Here is a 26383-nt window from a genome sequence, read left to right as displayed (position 1 = left end):
CCCGGCACCACGTCACCGGCACGGGGGGATAGGGGCGGGACGGGACGGGACGGGATGGGACGGGAGAAGGCGGCCCGGCCCCGGGGAGGGTCTGCGGGTCCGGGGGCGGTGGGAGGGGGAAGCTTCCCTTCCCCTTCCATGCACAATGTGGAAATTGCCTGTGCTAATGGGTGTAGGGCCATCTCCCACCTCCTTTTTGTCCCACTGTGCAGGTTTCACCCTGCTGAACACCACAGCCACTCACACTCACCCTCCATGAAGAGGGAGAGAAAATACGATGAAGAGATCAGGGATTGAGATAAGGACAGGGAGATCACTCAGCAATTATTGTCGTGGGCTTGGCATAAAGAGAATAATTTATTATATATTTATTTATTATATATGTTTAATGTATAATATAATGTTATATTAATATATTATATATTTAATGTTATTTTTATTTTATATAATTTATTGTTTATTATATATAGTTTATTGCCTATCACTAGCAGACTAGAACAGTGAGAAACTAAAAGCAAACCAAAAACATTTTCCTCCATCCACCCTCTTCCACATCCTCCCCTTTGAGTGGCGCAAAGGAACAGGGAATGGGGGCTAGAGATACGTTAACAGGGAATGGGGGCTGCAGTCAGACCCTGATGCTTTGTCTCTACCATTCCCTCACAGTCACTCTCTACCCCTGCTCCACATGGGGTCCTTCCCATAGGATGCCGTCCTTCCCAAAGAGATCCTGCGTGGGCTGCCCACAGGCAGCAGCTGCTGCCTGCTGCAAGAACTGCTCCCACATGGCTTTGTACCACGGGGTCCATCCATCAGGAGCAAACTGCTCCAGCATGGGTCTCCCACGGATGGCAGCTCCCCCCAGGCCTCCTGCTCCTGCATGGGCTCCTCTCCACGATCTGCAGCTCCAGCCTGGGGCCTGCTCCTGTGTGGGCTCTCCATGGGCTGCAGCCTCCTCCAGGCCACATCCACCTGCTCCACCAGGGGCTCCTCAACGGGCTGTAGTGTGGAGATCTGCTCCGCCATGGTGATTCATGGAAGAACTCTACAACTCAAAGCACGTGAGTTATAAAGTAGGTATGTGGTTTATTTCAGTGCTGGGTGCACGCGGGATAGCTCCCAAAGGCATGCGCACCCTAACGCAGCAACTTGCTTTGGTTATATGCAGTAAAAGGTTACATATGCATGAAGTTTCCCAGTATGCCTATACATATTCATAACCTTTCCCCACTTTGTATTAAAATTAGCTCCAAGAAGTAATTTCCATAAACTCCTTCCACCTGTGCTTGTGCAGTGCCTTCTGGTGGTGGCTGTCAGGGAGTTGTGGTTGATAACTCTCCTCTTTATCACCACTACTTGACCCCCTGCCTTTGTACAGCCTCAGCTGTTCCTTGGCTCTTGTCCAAACCACAAGGTCAGTGTCAGCTGGTTTTTGAGACAGTTTCCCCATTTTGTCAGGAAACATCCTCTGTGAGGGGAACCGAGACTCCTTGTTTTGGTTAATTTGCACAGTAGTAAGCAAAGACACTCAGTAATATCTATTTTAATGCGATTAAACAAGCCTCCATTCTTCCATTCCTGGCTTTAATAATTATGATTGTTTTATTTAGAAATCATTAATGCGACTAAGCAAGCCAGTACTTAGATAGGAGACTGCGCGGGAATACCTAGCGTTGTAGGCCCCTGCACTTTGTCCCTTCTACTTCCGAGGCCGGACGGCGGCTCTGCCCCTTTTCATCCTTCCCTTTTCGGGCGGGGCGGGGCGGGGCGGAGCAGGCCCGGCGGGCGGGCGGTCAGCTGACGGCGCCGGCTGCGGGCGAGGCGGGCCGGGTAGGAGCGCACTGTCTGCGCTTGCCTTGCCGCCCGGCATGCTGCGGCTCCTGCTGCCGGTGGCTGGCCTGGCGACACTCCTCAGGGCCGCGGTAAGTCGCGTCCCGTCCCGTCCCGTCCCGTCCCGTCCCCTGGGCCGTTGGGTGCGGCTGTTAGCGGGCGTGGAGTGAGGGTCGTTTGGGAAGGGTGGGTGGAAAATGGCGTCTCTAGGGGCCTCCCCCGCAGGTGGAGGGTGCTGCCAGGTGTGCACTGTCTTCAGCACGGCTTTTATTTCCTCCCCACGGCCGCTGGGCCGTTATTAATTCACCTTTGGAGGGTGGGAGGCTATTTCGACGAGCTCCACTGGCAGGGGCTGGATTCTTCCCCCTTTGTGCCTCGGGGGATTCACTCTCCTGTAGGGGCGCTGTCTGGGCACTTGCAACCCGGATTTCCCCCCCCCCGTCTGGGTGAAGCAGTCCTGCTGGATGCACCCCATCCCGCATTTAGCCTTGCTTTTGAAAGAATTAATACATCCCGAGGCCTAATTAAGAAAGCCTGGGAGGGGAAGAAGGACAGGAATTGAACTGCTGTTATCTGCTAGGGACACTGCATTAGCCGGTCCTATGGGGCAGCTGACTCTTGTGGGGTGCCACCACAGGGAGCTGTGTTTGCACTTCTGCCCTTTCTTAGCTTTGATTCCCTTGTTGTATCTTGTTGGAGCTGCACTGCTGCCTAACTGGAGGCATAGGTAAACTCAGAGGCTTGCAACATGTTGTGGGAGCTGTGCTTTGTCACTTAGGCCTTGAGCTCAAAGCAAAGTTTTGCTTTTTTCTTGATATTTGTTAATTGAGAAATACATGGAAGGCTAAAGCTGTGTGAAAAGCAGTGTGACCTCATGGGATATATTTATTTAAGGGAATTCAATGATAGTAATTATGGTTGCTGAGAGGGGTAGGGTTATGACTGAACCTTGGAGCACTGCAAAGGTAATGAATAAGAAAGGGGAACTGATTCCAACTTCAGTGGTGTGGGAAGAAGGGTGCTTGGCAAATGTAGTTTAGGTTAATCTAATGGATTGGCTTAAAGCAGGTAAGATACTTGAAAAATATACAGTGCATTTCAGTAATAAGGTAATTTCCTGCTACAGAAGGTTGTAGAAGCAAACAGGATTCAACAAAAAAGATAAAACAAATTGAAATATATCAGGCTTATAAATAACATGCAAAAGGACTAGGCAGGGGTGTGCCTTGTAACACCCCTAATGTAACAGTTTTATCACCTGGAGTAGTAGAGGATGAGCAGACCACAGGCAGTGGCCAGGATTGCATTCCTTTAAACAACATTCCTTATTGCTGTTGTCCAGATGGAGCGTAGCCTTGTGTCTAGAGATCCATGGATGTGAACCAGTAGGACACTTCCTATGTTCTTATCTTCCTAGCTTTATTTACTTTCTGCAGAGGCATGCATGTAAAATAGCATTTTTTTTTTTAAGAATGGTGTTGTAACAGCTGTGAGGCCTTAAGGAACTGAGACTTGGACACACGCTTTCTTTCTTAACCCATAGATTGTTGACCAAGCAATGAGAGAAGGGGTCTTTCTAAAGGTTGGTCTAGTCCTCAAAAATACAGCAGGGACCTATCATCACAGAGTTGCTAACAGGGATTTCCAGTATAATTCAGATGTAAATGATGCTTACTTGTTTGTTTTCAATCTGGAAGTGGAGATGCATTAGGTTTGCAGAGCCCGTTATGTTTTAATCCCTTTTCAATTTAATTGCATCCTGTTAGGATGCCAGGATATCCTGAAATAGGTGTCAGGTCTTAGGAACTGTACATGTAGTGGGAGTGGGCAGGAAGTGAGTAGCAAAACACAACGAGGGTTTCACCAGTCCTACCAGTTTTGAGGGCTTTGAGGAATCCTTGTTCCCCAAGGGATATCTCCATGTATGTCGCCTGCAGTTCCTAGGACCACAGCTGTATCTGGCTAGCTGTTCCAGTGGGTATTTCCCTGCTGCTGTTGTGTGTGTTTGTAAAGCCTCATATGTTCAGTGAGAATGATGCATGGTGATATGTGCTTTTGTGATGGAGCCAGATGCTTGGGAAAAAGAACATAAAACACGTGTGCTAAGTTCAGAGCAGAAGCAGCTTAGTCACAGAATCTGTGTAGGGCTTTCAAATACTATGATTGCAAATAGTTTGATGACTGTTACCAGCAGTTGTTGCATCACTGTTGTGATCTATTGTCAAATGTTTTTAGGAAGACTTAATGAGGAAATAGCAATAAAAAAATAAGGGGGAGGAATCATTGAGGCTGGAGGGCAAACAAACTGTCAGAACAGAGTATTTTTGGTTGACTATTTATCCCATGTTAGGATATTTCTTCCCTGTCTTTATTGTAGTTATTCTCTATGACCCAGTATCCTTGGTAGTGTGTGCAGCCTAGCAGATCCCTACTGCAGTCTGGGAAAAAGGGAATGTATGTAATATTTTAAAACGGCTGATACTGGTTCCTGGTTGCAGGCTTCATTAACCCAAGGCATCCCTTCATAATCACATTATTGTCTACTGGAGACTCCTACAGAGCAGAAGGGAGTGATCAGGAAGCAAAGATGATCTCCATCAAGCAACTGCCCCTTGAAGCAAAGGCTGCAGTGGCTGCAGGAGTGGTTTTCTTCTCCATGATGTTATCACGGAGCTATCTGGCAGAACAACTGGAGCTCAAGACGCGACGTTGGCTTCTAAGGCTGCAGATGGCACTGTTTGCTAATTCTCTCATGTTGATAGGATCTCTTCATGTTTGGAGAAGCACAGTCACCATGTTCTACAGGTCTTCAGCTGCCAGCTCCTTCTGTTTCATGCCATGGAAAATAGCTGTGCTGATGTTTCTAGCTTTGGCTCATTCAAGCTTCTTTACATTGCTATTTCTTGTTGCAGAAGAGCCCTATTTCTTTTCTTTAGCTGCCTATACTTGCCTGGGGGCCTATATCATTCTCATTTTCTTCCTCTTTGCTCTAGGCTCTGTAGAGCAGGCTTATAAGTTCTTGGCTGGGAGAGGTGCTAAGGCAGGCAGCAGCAATAAGAACAGCAGAACAGCTGTGAAGCCAGTTTTGGCAGTCATGCTGACTGTTGGGCTGACTGTCATTGGGCTATTAAATGCTTCCCAGCCTCCTACTGTGAATTCAGTGGAGATTCCAGTTTTCAAGCTGCCCTCAACAATGAACAATCTGAAAGTGGTGTTGCTTTCAGATATCCACCTGGGGCCTACAGTTGGGAAGACCAAGCTTGCAATGATTGTGCAAATGGTTAAGACTTTGAAACCAGATATCACAGTGATTGTTGGTGACCTGACTGACTCCGAGGCAGAGATCATACGACCAGCTGTTGAGCCTCTTGGAGAACTTAATTCCCCTCTGGGGACTTACTTTGTCACAGGAAACCATGAGTACTACACATCAGATGTTGGCAACTGGTTTGAGCTGTTAAAATCATTTAACATTCGGCCACTCCACAATGAGAATGTGAAGATTGTTTCGCCAAAGAGCCCTGATGATTGGTTCTGCCTGGCTGGTGTTGATGATATTGAGGCAGATGTATTGCGCTACTCAGGGCATGGCATGGATTTAAAAAAAGCTCTCAGAGGTTGTAGCAGTGAGCATGCGATTGTGCTGCTAGCTCATCAGCCAGTTGCTGCAAAGTGGGCCCTTCACGAGAGACCAGACATAAATTTAATTCTCTCAGGCCATACTCATGGAGGGCAAATGTTTCCACTAAATGCTGGGGCTTATTTTCTGAATCCCTTTTTTGTTGGCTTGTACAAAGTTGGGCAGAACACCTTTGTCTATGTCAGCCCAGGGACGATGTACTTTGGAATACCCATGAGGTTGGGCAGCAGAGCTGAAATAACAGAGATAATTCTACGCTCTCCTTGAGAAGTTTCCCATTTGACAGACTTCTGCAATCATTTTTGGTCAGTATATTGGTTCTTCTGCTCAGAAAGCAAATCCTTTTTCAGGGAAGTAATAGAAATGTGTCAGGATGGACTACAACAGGTTGAGTTAAGTCTGAGGGGAAAACCAAATTTATCTTAGGTGTATGAAACAAATGTTAAAAATACTGATGAAATTAACACTTAAAGTTCGTTATTATGGAGATTCTATGTTTAAAGACAACACTGCAATGGAGACGATGCATGTACTGTGCATGTTTAGTAATACCTGTGGCTAATTCACATTTCACTGTTTATTACACGTGAGGCAGCTGCCTTATCAAATCTCAGACCTGTGAAGGTTCTGATCTCTTGCAGTGAAATCACACATGCATGTTTTGCAGAAGGGACTACGGAGTGTCCACAGAATATCCATTCCAAAAGTCTTACAACAGAGAAGTTACAGGAAAGGAACAGTTGTACTTCTTTAGGATGTCTTTACTGCACTGTCTGTGTGCAGCATGCAGTGGGGCTCCAGGTCTGGGCTGCTTACCAATACTGTGAGGTGTTAGGCAGCAGTTCCTGAAAAGCATTTTTTTCACCATTGGGAAGTTGGGGAAGCTAATAGTAAAGGATCAAAATAGCTGTCTTTCTGCAGGCATTTTCCTCAGAATAACTGGGCATCTAGTAATTCCTGAAAGCAGCTCTAATAAAAGCAAATGAAAAAGAAACTCTTAATGTAATTTCTGTTGCTGTTTGAGCATTCAGTACCTCCTTTTGTAAAGCCCAAAGCTGAAATAATCAGGTCAGTTTGTATTTTTGTTTATGCTTAATTTCTCTTCTGTGATTTGTCTTTTATGAGAGTAAGGGGATGTTATTTGAAAGCGATGCAAATGATATTCAGTGGGTTAATGCTTGAACTTTGTTTAACGTTCTGAATTTCAAGTAAGCGATGTCTTCTTTAAGGAAACAAAACTCTGTAGCAAGTGACTTTCCTTAATAGCATTTTTATATCAATATCCTTATTGTATGATAAGCACATAGCAGATTAACTACTACAGGATAATGAGCTATGGGGAATTTCTCTCTGCCTTTCCTAGAATGGCTTAACACAAATTATTATCACTGGGAAATATGAATGATTAGAAAAATCTTAAACATTTTTGCTTTCATGGCTCATACAGGAAAGACAGGTTGTAAATTAATATGTGTATGTTCTGAGGCTGATGAAACGGTTTTCTTCTGCACATCTCCCCCTCCTCCCCTTCCACCTCAATTCAGCTATATGAAATGGCACAAACAACACAAGCCATGGGACAAACGAGTTCTATGCTTGCAGAGACAAAGCTGAGGATGGGAGGACCAGAACTGTGGTGTTCAGTATTTTCCTGCCTTCCCATGTGATCCTGAGCCAGACACTCTTCTGTTTTACTCTTCAGTGCCTGTTCCTGTTTTCAGTGCATGTTTTCATTTTGTGGGAGAGATGTGTATGTGGGGGGGTATTTGAAGAGTACTGTGAGCTTTGTAAGGGTGAGAAGTTCTGTAGGTGAAGTTCTCAAGTCTCACTTCATTCACTCCCTTGAACCCCACCCAAGGTGGAGTTTTTAACTACTTAGCTTTTTTTGGTATCCTATTCCTCTGTGCGAAAATCTTGTATTTTTACTAGCAGGAATACTGAGCGATACTGTAAGGACATACTAGCAAATGTGTCATGTGCACTGGAAGGTGGGTGGAAGACCTAGAGAAGCCAGTCCTCTTAATCTGAAAACTCAATGCCTGACCCAGGAGGCTCTTTACTTGTTGGACTAGATCATTCTGTTTCCCAGTACCTATAACTTTTTTTTTTTTTTCTCCGTGTGGTTTTGCAACAATACATACTTCTGCTCAAGTATCCTGCAGCTTTCACATGCTTTTAGCACTTCCCATTGTCAACACAGTATCCTTTTGGGATTCTTTTCCATCAGACATCTAGTTTAAAATGGCCTTAAGTAGAAAGAATCTCCATAGCTTGTAACCCTCTGTGTTACATCAAAATACCTTAATTTGAAAGCTCTGTTCTGGATTGGGTAATGTAGGGTATTCCCTCTAGGCCAGAAGTCCTGGGATTTTGGTGTATTTACAGCCTTTTGGTGTATGTACGGCCATTAACTTGTTATTTTGAGTTATTGTGTTAAGTCAAATTTCTTTGCTAGTTTCCTTATCAGGAGGCTTTTGTAGGACTGGTTTTAGATGGCATTAATTTCTAGCAACAAGTTACCAGTCTTTTTATTTATTTTTCCTCCTCCTGTTCTGCTTTTTATTTCTCTCCTCCTTCTGTCCAAATGTGTACAGAAACCTGGCTGAAGAGATCCTTCTGACCCTGGAGTACACGGATGACTTCTGCATTACTTGGTGTGTATGTGCTCCTCTTCGCATTCTCTCAGGAGCAGATGTGGTCACACTATCATTTCAAAAATGTATTAAATTCTCTCGATGTAATTTAGTTACTTTTTAGAAAAACACCTGCTTCTTAAAGTTTTGTTGCTTGATGATTAGTAACACTTAAAATGTTTATTTCCGTGCCAGAAAACTTCAAAGCCTATTCCTACTTTTTTTTAATTATATATGGAAAATATCTTAGATCAACCATTTTCTTGATAGTAAGAGGAATTAATCTTTTCTAAAAGCTCTCAAAGACAGCAATCCATAACTGTCTTTTGAAGATTTTTCTATGTTTGTTCCAGTTTGAGTCATATGACTGATTTAGATCCGTGTTCAATATTACAGATGACAAAAGTTGCTGTACTGCTTATTTTTTAATTTTTTATAATATTTTTTTGTATTTTTTTTTTTTGTATTGGATGTATTTGATCTGGAGAACTTAACTGAAGGAATGTATATTTCTTCCTACAGAAGGCCAGTTTATTAGGGGGATTGGCTGGGGTCAGGGTTTATTACCATCAGAATAATACCAGAATAATATAATCACTTTATGAAAGTTATATTTATTACAGTATATAATCAGTGGAGGTTGGTTTTGGAAATATGTAAATTGTGGTATAACAAATGCTTTAAATGTTGGGATTTAATAAAAACTTTATTACCAAGAAAGATGCCTCTAATGACCTTTTATTCTATACTAGTATTTATTGTAGCAGATAACTCTGAATAGCTTTGTTATAAATGAGGCCTGAATATTTATAAAACAAATATTTCTAAAAGGTATAAAAGCTATAAAAGGCACAAAAGGCAAGTAAACAGTGCTGGGTGTGCGGGGAGTCTGTGCTCCACCAACACGCACACATGAACATCAAACATTCTAAATACATGTATACAGAACGTTGCTTTACATAATAACCCAAGTAAACAATCCTTTAAGTTCTGTAACTTAACAGTCTCCATTTTCCATTCCTTTTGAACAATGTCTTGCTTTAAGTTGTCTCCTTTTCAAGGCCAATAGGCCTGGGTCAAAAGGCATGTCCAGGTCAGCAGGGGGCGTAACAGCAAAGGCCTTCAATGGGCTGTAGCAGCAGAGGGGCCCATGGCGATGGCGTAGCAGTCAGATCAGTAAAGGAGCCCACAGCTCCCTCACTATCTAGCAAACCACATGCTTCTGACTGTGGTCCCACAGGGCTCTTTAAGGCCTCAGAGATTGCTCGCCAGGTGCCGAGCAATCCCACTGCAACCTTGTCGTTTTTAGTTGCAGAGTCCCACACCTTGACCTCAGTTTGGTCCCATATTTGAGGCTCATAAACTGTCCAATTGTTAATAAGGAGAATAAACTGTACGGTTACTGGGACAGTCTTTGTTCCTAAGGATATATGATTCCCCATAATGCGCAACTGCTTACCAGCGAGAGGCAGTTGTGTGCACAGGTCCGCTTCTCTCAGCTCGAGCTTCTTCCCAGCTCCGGTGTGCCCATTTCCAGCGACTTTCTGTACGAGCTTCTCTGAGCAGTTTGCTGAGTCTGGCCGAACCTATCTTCATGAGGCAATCAAAGTGCCTGTTCCCGTCCTGGTCTCCGTCCTGCTAGCCTGTTCCTCTTCACTCCTTTTTTCCTGCTTCTTTATTGATGACATAACTTCATCGCATCGTGTTGCTGTTCTGTTTTTTTTTTTTTTTTTTATCTTGAGGGCAGGCTCCCCTCTTATACCCTTCTCTCCACAGCAGTTCTTTTCAAAACAACTTTTCATTGGTCAAACAACTTTGAATGTAACAACAACAGCAAACCCCCAGAAACTTCCATGCCTTAACAGCTGGAGAACAGGAAACCAGAGACTGCATGGAGTCTCCTGGATCACCCTTCTTTGTTCCCTCTAAACTCCTTTATATTCCTGATGGCCTCATCGTTAAGAGCCTAATGTTATCTCAACCCCGGGACCTTTCCAACCCCCATGGCCACATTCCCAAATCTCCCCCTTCTTTATTAATATCAACCATTTTCTCGACATGAATTACCACTCCATATAGAACAGTTTTAATACCTTAGTTCTATTTATGAGAAAAAAGCTACTGACTGTAAATCTGACTAGGTTTGGAAAAATCTTACACTCTCACTGCTAACGAGGTGTGGAGGAAAGTGGTAAAAATAAGGCTGCTGTTAAATTTGCCCAGTACCTACTACTACTGGGAAGAAGTGTGGGCTGAAGAGGTGAGGACATAAAGCAAAGAAAACCACTTTAAGGGCAGAGAAAGGATAAAGAGCTGTTAGTTTTGGATGGGAGGAGGGGGTGCTGGGGGAGCAGCAGGTTTGTGATTCTCAGTTTTGATGGGGGTGGAGAAAGAGGTGTTCTGGCTTTGAATGGTCATCATGGGATGCTAGAAATCTCCTGGGGTGGAGAGGCTCAAAGAGGATTTGTATCCACATTTGTGTCCTTTCCGAACAAGGTGAAAAAACTCAGTTTTCTAAATTTGAAGAATGAGATTCTAGTGGCTGCTAAATGACTGACAGGTTTATGTGGTGAATCTATGAAATTTCTTTGTAAAAAGTTGGGAGAAATGCACATTAAAAAACATTGAAAGAGCATTAATGCTGCAAAAGCAGCTGCCTACTTGATTTAAGAAAAGACAGAACAGATTCTCTAGTGCCTCCCTTTACCATGTGAGTGTATTCTGAGTGCAGCATTATATCATTGTCTCTAAGGGCTTCAATCTTTTATCTGACCATTATTATGGTGTGTTATATATGGAGTGGTAATTCATGTCGAGAAAATGGTTGATATTAATAAAGAAGGGGGAGATTTGGGAATGTGGCCATGGGGGTTGGAAAGGTCCCGGGGTTGAGATAACATTAGGCTCTTAACGATGGGGCCATCAGGAATATAAAAGAGTTTAGAGGGAACAAAGAAGGGTGATTCAGGAGACTCCATGCAGTCTCTGGTTTCTTGTTCTCCAGCTGTTAAGGCATGGAAGTTTCTGGGGGTTTGCTGTTGTTGTTACATTCAAAGTTGTTTGACCAATGAAAAGTTGTTTTGAAAAGAACTGCTGTGGAGAGAAGGGTATAAGAGGGGAGCCTGCCCTCAAGATTTAAAAAAAAAAAAAACAGAACAGCAACACGATGCGATGAAGTTATGTCATCAATAAAGAAGCAGGAAAAAAGGAGTGAAGAGGAACAGGCTAGCAGGACGGAGACCAGGGCGGGAACAGGCACTTTGATTGCCTCATGAAGATAGGTTCGGCCAAACTCAGCAAACTGCTCAGAGAAGGTCGTACAGAAAGTCGCTGGAAATGGGCACACCGGAGCTGGGAAGAAGCCCGAGCTGAGAGAAGCGGACCTGTGCACACAACTGCCCCTCGCTGGTAAGCAGTTGCGCATTATGGGGAATCATATATCCTTAGGAACAAAGACTGTCCCGGTAACCGTACGGTTTATTCTCCTTATTAACAATTGGACAGTTTATGAGCCTCAAATACGGGACCAAACTGCAACTAAAAACGACAAGGTTGCAGTGGGATTGCTCGGCACCTGGTGAGCAATCTCTGAGGCCTTAAAGAGCCCTGTGGGACCACAGTCAGAAACGTGTGGTTTACCAGACAGTGAGGGAACTGCGGGCTCCTTTACTGATCCGACTGCTATGCCATGGGCCCCTCTGCTGCTACAGCCATCGAAGGCCTTTGCTGTTCTGCCCCCTGGTGACCTGGACGTGCCTTTTGTCCTAGGCCCTATTGGCCTTGAAAAGGAGATGGATGTGCTTTTCTTCGATCCGGGAAGAACGGGATACATAAGGCCTGAAGACCGAGTTGCTTGACAACTTAAAGCGAGACATATTGTTCAAAAGGAATGGAAAATGGAGACTTGTATGTAATCAAGAAAAGGAATGGAAAATGGAGACTGTTAAGTCATGGAACTTAAAGGATTGTTTGTTACCTTTCCTGATTGTAGGTATGTATAGCCATACTTGGGTTTAGTATGTAAAAGCCATGTTCTATCTATTTAGAATGTTTGATGTTCATGTGTGCGTGTTGGTGGAGCGTAGACTCCCCACTCACCCAGATCTGTTTACTTGCCTTTTATACCTTTTATAGCTTTTATACCTTTTTTAAGTGTAAATATTACAAAATTCAGATTGAGTTGAGACTTCATTTATAACAGTGTAATCTGAATGAACTGGCATCCAAAACAGTAGAGAGTATTTGTGGTTGTTGAATGCGCTTATCAAACAAGTAGCTCTGCTAGGGAGATGCAGGGAATTCATTCCAGCTGTATATTCACAGCGATGAGTACACAACATTGGTCGAACCAGACAAATTCATGGCGAGAACTGTTTAGTTGTAATTGTGAGCCCTGCAGTGTATGCTGTAAGAAATGGCTGAAGTCGTGCATTGACAATAAAACAATGTTGCATAGTTAATCATGAAGGGAAGTTTGTTTACAATGGGAAACAAATGAGGTAAATCAGAGTAAGTACTCAGGAAGCCCTTCTCGTATCATGAGGTGTACGTGTAAGGATGGTAATTTACAGTTACTTTCACAGCTTTAAATGGTAGCTGGTGATACTTTTTGATGAATGCTGCCTTTTCATTGAAGAAATCCCAATTTCTCTGCCAGTGGTGTTTGTCCCCTGAGAGCGGATCTTTGTGAACAGTTGGTTCAGGGCGCAGCATCTCTCAGCAGCAGTCTGCCATAAATGGGGTGAGTGCCTGTGCCATAGGTTAGTCTGGGGAAGAGGGTTGAACCCTCTTTCAGAGGGGAAGAGGGGAGCAACAGCAGTTGGGCTGCACTGCTTTGTCTCCAGGACTTTTGCTAGTTGAACGTGGAAGTTAAAATTAAAAACACTGTATGAAATTAGGAAATCAAATGCAACCATAATAGTTTTTTTTATGGTCTTTTTTTTTTTTTTTTTTTTTTTTTGGCAATGCTTCTCCCCTTATGTTTAGTAGTATTGCAAAATTTTTTGCTGTCACCTGGGTTTGGCGTTTTGTTTAGTCATGATCATTATGGAGTACTTGGCTCTTCAGTAATGCTAGGACTTGTCATGGTACCCTAGAGGAATAAATGTCAAAAGAATGTGAATAGCTTACTTGCTGGTCTTAAGGGTGAGTTGTTTTCTTATGGAATACATACAGTGCAATTCCATCTTAGTGCAGCATTCCCAGGAATCAGCATGTAGGTTATAAATCAAAAATCTGCAGCGTCACTTAGGTCTGCATTGAAAGCAAAGTAAGCAGGTGGTATGTACCTGTGCGTTTTCTGCAGTGGCAGTTTACTTGAGGCTTAACAGTGTGAAGTTATGACAACAACGTAATTCCCGAGGAGAATCCCCACATTGGATGCAATGATCCTTATGGGTTCTTTTCAACTTGGGTTATTCAATGATTTGAGTTATTCTTGTTCCAGATCAGTTGGTGTTATACTTGTTTGTACTTCTATGCTCTGTAAGGTCCTGATTTCTGCTGAAAACCTGGCATGTCTGTACCTTTGCTTAGTCAATAATTACTTAAACATTCATGGAACTATTTTTGCTAAGGATGTGTCTGTGTCTATCTGTGGAATCAGGGTTTAAAAAGCTTCCACTATGCAATACTTTTTAGTCCCTTCAGTCTCCCAGACCTCAGTGTCCTTTCAGCTCTGGGCTACATCTTTTTTGTTATATGTCCATGACATAAACAATTTTACTTGTTCACTGTTAGCAGAATGTTTTAGATTACTATGTTCAATTAAGATGCTCTCCACAACTTTATTTTAGGTTTTCTGTGGGGACTGTGTGTTTACCATAGTTGTACCACCCCACTGTAGTCACCTCCTCCTTGGAGTCTAGTCTTCAAATGTTTGTAGAGGCTTATCTCACTGAGTTGCTCTTTTTAATGATAGTCTAGGTATAGGTATGTTTACTCTGCAGAAAACTGGAGGAAGAAATTGCTGTTTGTGCATATGTATTTTAAAAAACAAAACAAAACACTTTGCACTCTATCTGGTAGTTTGTGCTCTTGTCCTTTTGGACTTTGACATGTTAGTCTGGCTCCTTTTTGCTGTCCTGTTGCACAAAGAGTATGCTCTTGGTTGATGGTAGTGTCCAGTTTTGGCCAGGAGTCTCAGTATTTGCAGTATCTGCTGCATGCCACTTCTTCCATTCCTTTCACTTTACTCTTCCTGTAGTTGTACGCACTATTACAGCAGAATTGTCTACCAGTTAACAGAGAGAAGTGGTTTCAATGTGAAAGTTTTTCAAAGCCATATGTGGTCTGTTGGGGATACTGTAGGGATATCTGTAGGGATACTTACTCTTGAGCAGAAGTCCTTAGATGGTGGATGGCTCTTGTGTAGTTGGGGGTCACCAGGAGTTATATCATAGTCTATATGTCTGTTGTATTTCTTTGTCACTTTTGTTTCATGAAGTCAATTTCCTAATTGCTGAGCTCTGCTCTTAGTACAAGGCAGGCCAAGGCCCACCTTTTCAAGAATAAAATAGACCAGTGCCATTCAACAGATTTTAATTTACAGTATTAAAAGATGCACTTCATTTGTAGTTGCAGAATATCCAATTCAATGTGGGATTTGTTGGGCTGACTTCTGCATTATTTTCTGATAGTTATGGAGAACTAACTGACTAACAGTCAGCTGACTTGGTGTTTTATTTCATCCCTTCTGATCCTTTATCAAAAGGATTCCTTTTTAATGTGCTCAGCAATTAGTCTAATAAAATGCTAATGCCAAGTCATATTATGCGAAGACAAACTTAACCAACTACTTAGTGCATTGTGGAGGGCATAAGTGGTGCTGTTGATAGGGTTGCCAAAGATAGTTCAGTGGAATGTAAGCTGCAATGTGTTAAAGTTTGAAAAAAGTTTAAAAAAAAAAAAAGGTTTTTAAAGACACTTAACAGAAGATCAATAATAACAAAAAAAAAAAAAAAAAAAAAAAAGGTCTTCGTGTTTTCCTTGTTTTCCACAAGTTACTAGAAGCAAAAGAAGTTCTGCTGTTGGTCATAGTAGTTCTTGTCGTAGTGAATTTAGGCTCACTTGAGGAGTAATCCCAGTAATCTGGAAGTTAAGGTATGTTTCTTTTGGGTCAGAGGTGCAGATTCTTCTTAATTTTCATGCTTCAAGTTCATTGTTCATAAATGTTTGTTTGCTTAGCTGGGAAGGTACTGAAAGTAGGACTCCAAAATTGTAAATCATTAACAATTTGTCGTAAAGTTAAGTCCATAGTTCACTAGACTGATCTACCAAACACTTTCTTTCTTACTAGAAATTAGGCTTTTAAGCCTGCACATACCAGTGCCCTGGAGAATGTGGTATTTGTTCTTTTAAAGCTCCCAGCTGGCTCTTGTTTCTAGACTTGTGTGACATTAAGCTGGAAATCAGGTTGTATTTTCCAGCAGTTTAGTAAGTTGAAGCATTGAGTGAGAAAGTGTTGACATTCATCAAATCAGTATTCCCCTGTTGAACTCATCAGCACTTCCACTGGTGTAAGCAACTGCAAGATGTGTCACTGTAGAGAGATGGTAGTATATATCCATGTGCTAAAAGTGGAGGATGCATGCAGCACATTTTGGTGTAGTGGTGAATCCTGTCCATGCTGCATGGCTAACTGATGTGTTGTAGTCTGTTGGTATATGTATAGCTTATGGAAAGCCATTCAACAGCTGTTTTAACACCATTGTACCTTCTATTGTGGACGACCCACAGATGTTGTATAGACCGTTTTCAGTGTCTCTCATGGCAGAAAAAGCTTATATTGTGTAATTTTTGTTTTTAATTTTTATTTGGTACACAGAATGTATCCCAGAGGACTTTTGGGATTGATTATGGCTGCAACTGCTTTGTCAAGGATGGACACCCTTTCCGTTACATCTCCGGTAGCATTCACTACTCACGGATTCCCCGGTATTACTGGAAGGACCGCCTCTTGAAGATGAAGATGGCAGGGCTGGATGCAATTCAAACGTAAGTAGATGTTGACTTCCAAAATAATTTGTAGTCTTCAGAGACCCACAAGAAGTAGTTAAGGGAAATGCTGCCTTTGCTACTTATTTATTGGTGTTTTGTGTTTTTTTTTTTTTTTAAGTAGTAGGTGAGAAGGCTCTGGGGAAATGAAAGGTGGTACAGGATGATCTCTCATAGCATAGGTTGGGACAACAGCAGCTAACAATCTTGCTTCTTTGCTGATAGACGATCCTTATTGCTTCAATGCCCAGGATGCAAATGTGACCCGAAACCTGTGAACTTTGGCAACTAAGGAACAGTTTGATCATGTGCTCTGTCTCTGCCAAAGGCGGTAATCTCTTGTCAAGAGGCAGGCTAGAGAGAGGACTGTAAAGATCTAATATACCCTAAATTATATTGCCTTGAAGCCTTGAAAATGTTGGCAAAGGCTTTAGTAATATTTAAAGCTATTTCACCAGAAGTGTTTTAACTTAGGGAAATAGTTGCATAGGAGGGGTACTTCTTTTTCTTAAAAAAAAAAACAAACAAAATGAAACGACAAAAAAGAACCAAACAAAAACAACTCCACTACCTCCTAAAAATAAGTTTAAATTGCTTTCAGTTGTGTCTACCCAACCATTAGCCCATCATTTTTGTCTTTTCTTCTGAGGTTTGAGTCCTTATTGCAACTGGTGAAAAAAAATTAGAAACTGAGGAAAAAAAATTTAGCCAATTCTTCTTATTTTTGCCAAAGCTTCTGTGGCAAGGGAAGAGGAATGGTAGAAAAGTATATAGGCACAGTCTTTTCAAGCAATGTTTGCAATTAACCATGTATGGTTTTATTTCTTTTTAAATTAATTGCAGGGTTTGAAGCTTCTTAAGCTGTGGATGTGGTCTACTTTGACTTCAGTAGGGCCTTTGACACTGTTCCCCACAACATTCTCCTCAAGAAATGGGCTGCACGTGGCTTGGACTGGCGTAAGCTTCGTTGGGTTAAAAACTGGCTGGATAGCCAGGTCCAAAGAGTTGTGGTGAATGGAGTCAAATCCAGTTTGGAGGCCGGTCACTAGTGGCGTTCCCCAGGGCTCAGTACTAGGGCCAGTTCTCTTTAATATCTTTATCGATGATCTAGATGAAGGGATCGAGTGCACCCTCAGTAAGTTTGCAGGCGACACCAAGTTAGGTGTGTGTGTTGATCTGCTCGAGGGTAGGAAGGCTCTGCAGGAGGATCTGGATAGGCTGGACCGATGGGCTGAGGCCAACTGTATGAAGTTCAACAAGGCCAAGTGCCGGGTCCTGCACCTGGGGCCCAACAACCCCAAGCAGCGCTACAGGCTGGGAGATGAGTGGTTGGAAAGCTGCCTGGCAGAGAAGGACCTGGGAGTATTGGCTGATAGTCAGCTGAATATGAGCCAGCAGTGTGCTCAGGTGGCCAAGAAGGCCAACAACATCCTGGCTTGTATAAGAAGCAGTGTGGCCAGCAGGTCTAGGGAAGTGATTAGGTCCCCCCTGTACTCAGCTCTGGTGAGGCCGCACCTCGAGTACTGTGTTCAGTTTTGGGCCCGTCAATACAAGAAGGACATGGAGATGCTCGAGCGAGTCCAGAGAAAGGCAACGAAGCTGGTGAGGGGTCTGGAGAACAAGTCCTACAAGGAGCAGCTGAGGGAGCTGGGTTTGTTCAGCCTGGAGACGAGGAGGCTCAGGGGCGACCTTATTGTTCTCTACAGGTACATTAAAGAAGGCTGTAGCGAGGTGGGGGTTGGTCTGTTCTCCCACATGCCTGGTAATAGGACAAGGGGGAATGGGCTTAAGTTGCACCAGGGGAGGTTTAGGTTGGATATTAGGAAGAACTTCTTTACTGAGAGGGTTGTGAGGCATTGGAATGGGCTGCCCAGGGAAGTGGTGGAGTCACCATCCCTGGAAGTCTTTAAAAGACGTTTAGATGTATAGCTTAGTGATACGGTATAGTGGAGGACTTGTTAGCATTATGTCAGAGGTTGGACTAGGTGATCTTGGAGGTCTCTTCCAACCTAGATGATTCTGTGATTCTTTTTTGAAACAGCCTCCTTGCATGCTATGGACTGGTAGGTAGTGCTGGCTCTGACAGTGCAGAGCCTGTAGACTGGGGCAGTTTGTTCAGTGGGAGCATTGTACCATCTATGCATCCCCTCAGTTGAAACCTGTGTTTCGTTTATCCTGAAAATTGCAGAGTTACTTTGTATGCTTGGAGGCGTGATTAGTGTGGGCTGGTATGTGGAGAAGAGATGGAGAGATGTCAGAAAAGGAATTTTTTTTTCAAACTTAGGTTTCTGAGTCGTGTCTGTGTTTCCCATAGAACTCTTCCCTGTGTTGTGACAGTACATTGACTTTTTTTTCTTTGTTTTGTATTTGTTAAACCAAACAAGCAAGTTCTCTCTTGCTACATAAAGCCAACAGGATTAAATAACACACTTGCTCAGGAATGTTAGGACAGAGTTGCTGGAAATGCCCATGTAAAAATTATTTTGCTCTAATAAAAGTAATCAAACAGACCTAAAAATTACAGAATCACAGAATCACAGAATTTTCTAGGTTGGAAGAGACCTCAAGGTCATCGAGTCCAACCTCCAACCTAACGCTAACAGCCCTCCACTAAACCATATCCCTAAGCTCTAGATCTAAATGTCTTTTGAAGACTTCCAGGGATGGTGACTCCACCACTTCCCTGGGCAGCCTGTTCCAGTGCCTCACAACCCTTTCAGTGAAGAAGTTCTTCCTAACATCTAACCTAAAACTCCCCTGGCTCAACTTAAGCCCATTCCCCCTCGTCCTGTCACCAGGCACGTGGGAGAACAGGCCAACCCCCACCTCGCTACAGCCTCCCTTGAGGTACCTAAAAAGAGCGATAAGGTCACCCCTGAGCCTCCTCTTCTCCAGGCTGAACAAGCCCAGCTCCCTCAGCCGCTCCTCGTAGGACTTGTTCTCCAGGCCCCTCACCAGCTTCGTCGCCCTTCTCTGCACCCGCTCAAGCACCTCGATGTCCTTCTTGTAGCGAGGGGCCCAAAACTGAACACAGTACTCGAGGTGCGGCCTCACCAGAGCTGAGTACAGGGGGACGATCACCTCCCTCGCCCTGCTGGTCACGCTGTTCCTGATACAAGCCAGGATGCCGTTGGCCTTCTTGGCCACCTGAGCACACTGCTGGCTCATATTCAGCTGACTATCCACCATCACTCCCAGGTCCTTCTCTGCCTGGCAGCTCTCCAACCATTCCTCTCCCAGTCTGTAGCTCTGCTTGGGGTTATTGCGCCCCAGGTGCAGGACCCGGCACTTGGCCTTGTTGAACTTCATGCAGTTGACCTCAGCCCATCGGTGCAGCTTGACCTTACTCAAAGCTGAAAGTATCAAGTCCTAAACCTTCCAAATAGCAGGATAAAATATGCTGTGCTTGATGTGACATTTCAGAAGAAGAGGTATTGCACCTAGGAATTCCCTTCCCCATCTCCGCAGGTAGCATGCAGAGGCACCTGGCTACCCAAATGTACTTGTGTTCAGCTCCTGAACTGTGATCTGCCAACTAGAAACAGACACTATTGGAAACATCTTTCTCTTGTTCTTCATGGAAGAGATCAATAATGAACCACTAGATGGAGCTAAGCATTTACAGGACTGGAAAATGGAGAAGGTTTCTGCAAAAATCGGCAGTTACTTTACAGGCTTACAAAGTTATGGAAGAATTTTGGGCATTTTATTTGTTTTACTGTATTTGTTGACTAACAACCAAGAAACTAAATATCTAGAAACTTTCTCTAAGAAAGAGCTGCTGTTTAGAATATCTGCTCATTAAAAAAAAAAAAAAGCACAATTTAATCTATAAAAATGTTTAATTTAACTAGTACATTTAAAGTGCTGCTTTATTACTTATGAAATTAGTACCCAGTATTTAATTTTACACAATGTGGAAACAAACCCACAGGTATTACAGAGATAAATATACTATACTCTATGGTAGCAAAAGTGGTATTTTTTGTCTGTTGGCATATCTCTGAAACACAGGAGAAAAACCTGTGACTTTTAAAGAGAAAGGTGATTATAGGATAAAGCTTAGAAATTGTATGTAAATGGAGAGCAAGTGCTATTACTCAAATGAAAAAATACCGTTTCAGTTATGAAAAAGGAATGCCACATTCCTTTATAAATTCATAATTCTGTGGCTATTGCAGTACATTATTAGGAACTGACGATACATTTCTACGATGGTATATAGGAATTATATTTTGCTAAAACTAAAAGTTTTGAACTAAAATGATTTGAGGTCATAGCTAGCTGTAGAAAATATATCAAGGGATTTAAATGTATTAGTAACAATTTTTAAAACAGTCTCTGAGATGCTTTCATATCACGGTTTGTTCTGTAGCGTTTCACATAAATTTTTCTCCACTTTCTTCTCCACTAAAATTTGCCTTTTTTTCTGTCTTTGTGAGACAGCATGGGTCATGCATTAAAACTATTTCTGGAATAATTTTCTGTCTTATTCCATACTGAGTGTAAGGGAGCTTGAGAATCCCTTCCGTTTCCATCTCAGCCACCATTGGGCATATTTAGACCTTCAGGCTTGTTACTAGGATAAACTCCTAAAAATGTTCCCGTATTTTCATGAATTACAGTTTAAAAGGTGTAGTTAAAGTGCAGTTAGAATACTTTTGTGTTAACCTATAATTTACTTACCAGTAATAAATAACTTGTTCGGTAGTCTGAAAAGTGTATAAAGAATTGCTGTCTTTCCGTACAAGTCTTTTAATTGGTGCAAAACTTGTAATGAAGTTAATACCTACTTGTCTTTATTTAGCTAAAACAGGTGCAGCTCTGCTAGAAGCATTTTTCAGTGAATGAGTTGCTATATAAACAGGCATGTTAATTCAACCCAGATAGAGATTTATCTCTATTGCAGTGTTGACAAAGATTCATTGTCAGATGGTATTTTATGGTAAAAACTGCAACTCCTTTTTCCTATTAGTGTCACTGCCCTATGTCTTCCTTCTCATTTTATACTTTTGTCTATGCCTTTTTCTTTGCAAGAGAGAAGTAGAAAGTGGTAACTCTAAAGTTCTTGTTGATAGCAGGCCTTGTTGCTCATTAATGAATAATAAACATTAGTCATGTTTGCTGATGGACTTGAGATTGCTCTGCCTTTGCTTCTTAGCAAAACACTGCATTATACCAGCCAGATTTCAACAGAAGCTTTGGATGTTGTTAAACCTACCAAAGAGACTTGGCATACTCCACCAAATATCCGATTCCTCTTCCCCCCCTGCCCACCACGCCTAAAAAAAAAAAAAAGAAGTCTGTTGTTATTCTGTGGTTATTTTTTATTTGATGCTAATGTTCATACCAACTAGCCTGTCTTTTTCTTGTTTGCTTATAGGAACGTCAGATAGCAGGTACCAAAAGCATTGCTAAGTCAAGATACATCACTCCTTTTCCTTAATCATTTAGGCCAACTTTCTTTTGAAAGAATGAAATTAAGTTTATCTGTTCTCCACAAGTCCGTTTTGTTTACCACATCACTGTTAATTTTTAGATACAAATCATTCAGTAGCTTTTCTGGCATTTTTCCTAGGCATGGAGTTAGGTTGGCCTGTAATTTTTTAGAATATTTTCTCACTTCTCTTTTTCTGCTTTGTAAGAAAGACAGTATTATGAGGCATATATAGGTAGTACAGAAGAATTTTGTATTTCAAAGCAATGGTTTTGAAAATAACATAGCTATTAGAGCTGAAAGCAAACCAAAATTATTCCATGGTGATAACCTAGATAATGGTATAATTGAAAGGGAAAGTAAGTATAATATGATACTCCATGGTACTAGATTTTTTTGAGGTAAGTTGGTCATTTGTTTTAAATAATAATCTACTTTGATTTAAAACATCACCAATCAGCTTGCTCCGCTGCTTGAAATCTAGGTAAATTGCACAAAACCAAATTAATGTTGAATGTATTTTCATGTGGTTTGTGCACATTTACTTTGTTCTGAAAAAAAAAGTGAGTTAATTTAGTACTTTGGAAACAATTAGATTGGCAAAGAAATAGGTTCTGGCATTTGTGAGGAAATATTAACTAATGTTAATGATATACTGAAGCGTGTTTTTTTTTTGTTGTTGTTTTTTTTTGTATTTGTTCATGTGTATGTATTTCTGAGTGTGGTGTTTTCAATATTGTGTTCATGTGAGGGTTCCTGTTTTTCTTAATTGTTGAAAGCTGTGTTTTCTGCACTTTCTTTTCCTCTTGGGTAGTTCTTACAAAATTAACTGTGGAACCTAAAAACAAACCTAAACAATAAGAAAAGTGTCGCTTAAGAGGTTCTTTGCTTGACTAACCACAGTTTTGGTTTTAGAAATTTTTCTCAAGTCTGCACTATATGGAGCAGCAGCACCAGTCCAGTTAGAGGGGTCACGAACCTAGGTGCAGAAAGTAAATGCACGGAGAATGAGTTTTCCTGTTCTCTCGAATCCTTATTTAAGCTGTATCCAACCTTAATTTTAATGTCCGTCCCTGCTATGACTGCCACTTAGCACTTTCCTAAGGCAAATCTCTTATTGCCCTTCTGCAAGGGCTATAAGATACAACAGTACTCCTAATAGTTGTTAGGTAACATATTTCTTTATTATCTTGCAGCTGAGAGTATTTTTATCTTCTGGGAGATATTCTGCATTGAGGTTGTGGTTTCTGGAGTCCTGGAAATAGGGAAGAAGCGTTTTCTCAAATCCTGATCTGCTTATTTGGCAGTTTTATTACTTTATTACTTGGTTGAAATGAGGCTCAACTTTGTCCAGGTTTCCAAGCACTTTCGCATCCTCTTCTACGACCATTCATCCCATGCTGTTTTTCCAGAACCTGCATTGCTTTGGGTCAGTGAAGACTTTTAGGACCTAGATGTAGTATCATTTGAGGCTTACACATTTTGAAGGTCTATGTAGTGGCAACAGTATGAACCTGCCAGCCAAGCTGGTGTGCCCTTGTACACTGCGTGGTAAATACGCTAAGGGCTGCATGATTCTTCCTGTAAGCTTATTTCTAACCACCACTTGTGTGAGTATTCATCTCTGCGCAAATCTACTGCCACTATATTACTGGCAGCTGACTCTTAACTACTTAAATTTTGGAATAGATGTTATGATTTCAAAATGGTGGTACCAAAATGTTTTCTTGGATGGTTATGGACTCCTCCAGACTTAGTGCAAAGTAATAAGCCTTATTTTATTATTCATTTTAATACCTTCTGCCACAGGAAGTACTCTAGAATTCTTTTTGTATTATACTGATCTGAAGACCAGTTTGGACCAGGTTTACAGATTCCTGGGGTGTGTAGTGCAAATAATTATTTGGAGTTCTGGTTTAGTCTTAGTTTCTTAATGGAAAATGATGTTCTCTTTCTATAGGTATGTGCCATGGAACTACCATGAATCCCAGATGGGTGTGTATGATTTCTCCAGTGACAGAGATCTGGAATATTTCCTGCAGCTTGCTGATGAAACTGGCTTGCTGGTGATCCTGAGAGCTGGACCTTACATCTGTGCAGAATGGGATATGGTACAGCCTTTTGTTACAACTAAGTTGTTACAACTATCTTGTTTCTAGAGCAAATCTAATGCAAGTATTTCTGTCTTAAAGTAGACAAACATACTTGTGTCCTAGACAAGACTCTTGGTTTAGCGTATTTAAACCCGCATGTCCTAAGTGACTTCTTACAATGCAGCTTAGTAGTTGTGCTGTTCCATGGGAAATTATGACTTGCTTATGTAAAACAAATCTTCAGTTTCAGTACATGTTTTGAAAACATGTTGAATTCTTCTTATATCCTAAAAACAATCACTGAAATGGTTCTGATTTTTTTTTTCCCAGGGAGGTCTTCCAGCATGGCTTTTGGAGAAAGAATCTATTGTTCTCAGGTCTTCTGATACAGGTAAGAGCATCAGAAAGGACTGGCAAAAATATAATTCAGCAGCAAGCTGACTTGCTGTTTGAGGTTATTTCCAGGTGATTCATATTTCAAGATTGTTACTAAAAATTGTGTGTTCAATAAATAGGTGGAATAAACAAAACAGGGTTGAAAATCATGCATCTTCTGTGATTACAGAATTGTAGGACTTAGTCCTTCAGGTTCTTGTAGATGCTTCTTATCCTAGACCCAGTGCTTTCTCAGCAGTTGATTTGCTAAGAAAATGAATGTACAAATAATGCATTCTGCTTCTTCATTCCTCGATTTCCAGACCTTTTCTGAAGAACTTCTGAAACAACCATCAGTTTCAACCAAACTTCAAAACTGTTATGTTTCAAACCTATTAAACAAGTTTTGTAAAATTGGTAACGAGATACGTATTGTTACCATTGAAGAAAAGGCAGGTAACTCTCAGCTTTGAGTTTTTCAATTTTTCAGCAGTCAGCTGGCTCCTCTTTGCAGGGTTCTTCCTGCCTGGTCAGTGTGCATGTAATTCCAGAGCTAGTTAGAACACTCTTATGTGCTACCTGGTCATGGACAGGATGTGTGAAGATAAGATGAGACAGGATATTAATGTGGTTACTGGGGAGAGAATAAGGGGTCAAAGACATAGATCCATACTGTACCTGACTTCACTTCTGCTCATTGTGGGATAAATTATCTGTTTAAAAGAGTAGTACAGATGTAGCATTTGTTGAAATGCATTAGGACAATTTGTGTGATGACATTGAAGTCTTTCTGGTTATTTTCAAAGTTCATCAGTATTTAAATGTTTTGTTATTTAGTAAACTCTATTGGAAGCTGACACTTTTGAACAAGTGTAAGAGCACATCAGTTCATTAAATGATGTTCTAAATACATTAAGTGTATCAGAAATTTATATTTATGCATTTTACTTGGTAAAAAAGTACCCTTATACAATAAAACAATAACAACAACAACAACAAAATGTAAAGAAGTAGAAAAGTAATGAACCATTTATACTTTCTGTATTACAGATTACCTGGCAGCAGTAGAGAAATGGATGAGTGTCCTTTTGCCAAAGATGAAGCCTCACCTCTATCAAAACGGAGGTCCAATCATCATGGTGCAGGTAAAAGGGGATTTATGAAAATCCACTTTACGAAAATCAAATAAACCTGATCAGCACAGATGCTTATATTGCTCTTCTGGATGTTTCATGGATATTGGGTAGTAATGTACACAGAAGTTCCTTAGCAGCTTCAGGTAGCTGCAAGATTCAGTGAAATCCCTTATCCTAAAGAACTGAATGCACAGTCTGCAGAATTCAGAGTGCACTTGTCTGCTCTGTCAAAGTTGCTTCTCACAATTACAGAAAGCAATAGAGGTAACTTGTGGAGTTTTTAAGATGTGATTCCTATGCCAGTTCTCACATAAAGCCAAAATATATTAGTTATGTGAAACCCTCTGACAGGAGGGCTTGCTGCAGATAGAAGCAAACCAGTATGAAATAAGCCTAAAACTTGTTACAAGAACAGTTTCAAAATTTAGGCTTTTCAGTTGTTAGCACATAACTTGAGATGTAAATATTTCAGGACACAGTGCTGTGCATTCGAGGTGGGTAGTTTCTTTTAAACTCCTAGATAGGCAGTGGTGATTTTTTCCATTTTCTTAGCATTTTGGCCTTAACAAAAGCTTTGTGATTCTCATTTTAAACTCCCTGTCTTGCTTGAAGACTCTTCTTAAGAAGGAGACTCTTCTTAAAATTTTTTCTAAGATGATTGTTCTTGAATAATGTGTTATCTCTATTCAGTGAAAGCATTGAGTTGGAAATAAGATGTTTATAACAGAAGTTTCAGAAGTAGCATTCAGGTGTGTGTGGCATTGGATCTGGAGCTTGAAAGGCAATCCCCTTAAGAAAGGGGCAGGATATGTACCTCTCATTAGCAGCAGGGTTGTCTTTTTCCCCTCAGTCTTTTGAGTCTGTTGCAGAGCTTTATTCATATATCTCTGCTCTGGAAGTCCAGTTCCACTGCAGTTTTGATCATGTTATAAGATCTGTTCTATGCTTTTATTGCTCTCTTTGGGAAGTAGGTCATAGCTCTTCATTTTGAATAGGGACTATTCTTTGATTACTGTTGCAAAGTAGTTAGTTAGGGTAGATATTTTATGTGGAGTTGAAAGCTGATTTTGTAGGAAAATTACCTCCACACAGTGACACAGTAAGATATGGGTGAGATGAATGAGTGCCTACAAGTATTCCCTTTTGTTATTCTTCAGGTCTGGAATTCAAGTGGCATTTTCAGCATTGCTATCAAAGGAAGAGGAGGGGTGGATTTGGCCTTTTTTGGAGTTGGATGCAGACTT

The 26383-nt window shown here is 41.5% G+C and overlaps 2 protein-coding genes across 3 annotated transcripts in view; both read left to right on the top strand.

Moving 5' to 3' along the window:
* The first annotated feature begins 1812 nt into the window (after positions 1 to 1812).
* TMPPE (transmembrane protein with metallophosphoesterase domain) lies at positions 1813 to 5967 on the top strand. The gene is made up of 2 exons (XM_084282622.1): positions 1813 to 1922; positions 4329 to 5967. Exon 2 carries the CDS (start codon positions 4418 to 4420, stop codon positions 5735 to 5737), a length of 1320 nt encoding a protein of 439 aa, XP_084138748.1. The 5' UTR covers positions 1813 to 1922; positions 4329 to 4417; the 3' UTR covers positions 5738 to 5967.
* Positions 1819 to 26383, top strand: part of GLB1 (galactosidase beta 1) — a 53332-nt gene continuing 28767 nt past the window's right edge. Inside the window, exons 1-6 of one of the 2 annotated variants that reach the window (XM_084282620.1) lie at positions 1823 to 1922; positions 8065 to 8124; positions 15929 to 16098; positions 23496 to 23646; positions 23959 to 24019; positions 25054 to 25148. In XM_084282620.1, the coding sequence (XP_084138746.1) occupies positions 16067 to 16098; positions 23496 to 23646; positions 23959 to 24019; positions 25054 to 25148 (339 nt within the window). In that variant the 5' untranslated portion in view covers positions 1823 to 1922; positions 8065 to 8124; positions 15929 to 16066. Of the gene's footprint in view, positions 1923 to 8064; positions 8125 to 15928; positions 16099 to 23495; positions 23647 to 23958; positions 24020 to 25053; positions 25149 to 26383 lie in introns of both variants that reach the window. The other variant, XM_084282619.1, reaches the window with a different exon arrangement.

This window comes from Netta rufina (assembly GCF_964035555.1).
Source record: "Netta rufina genome assembly, chromosome: 2".
NCBI classification, from domain to species: Eukaryota; Metazoa; Chordata; class Aves; order Anseriformes; family Anatidae; genus Netta; species Netta rufina.
Note: the sequence above shows the minus strand (reverse complement) of the source record. Positions and strands in the feature narration are given on the sequence as shown.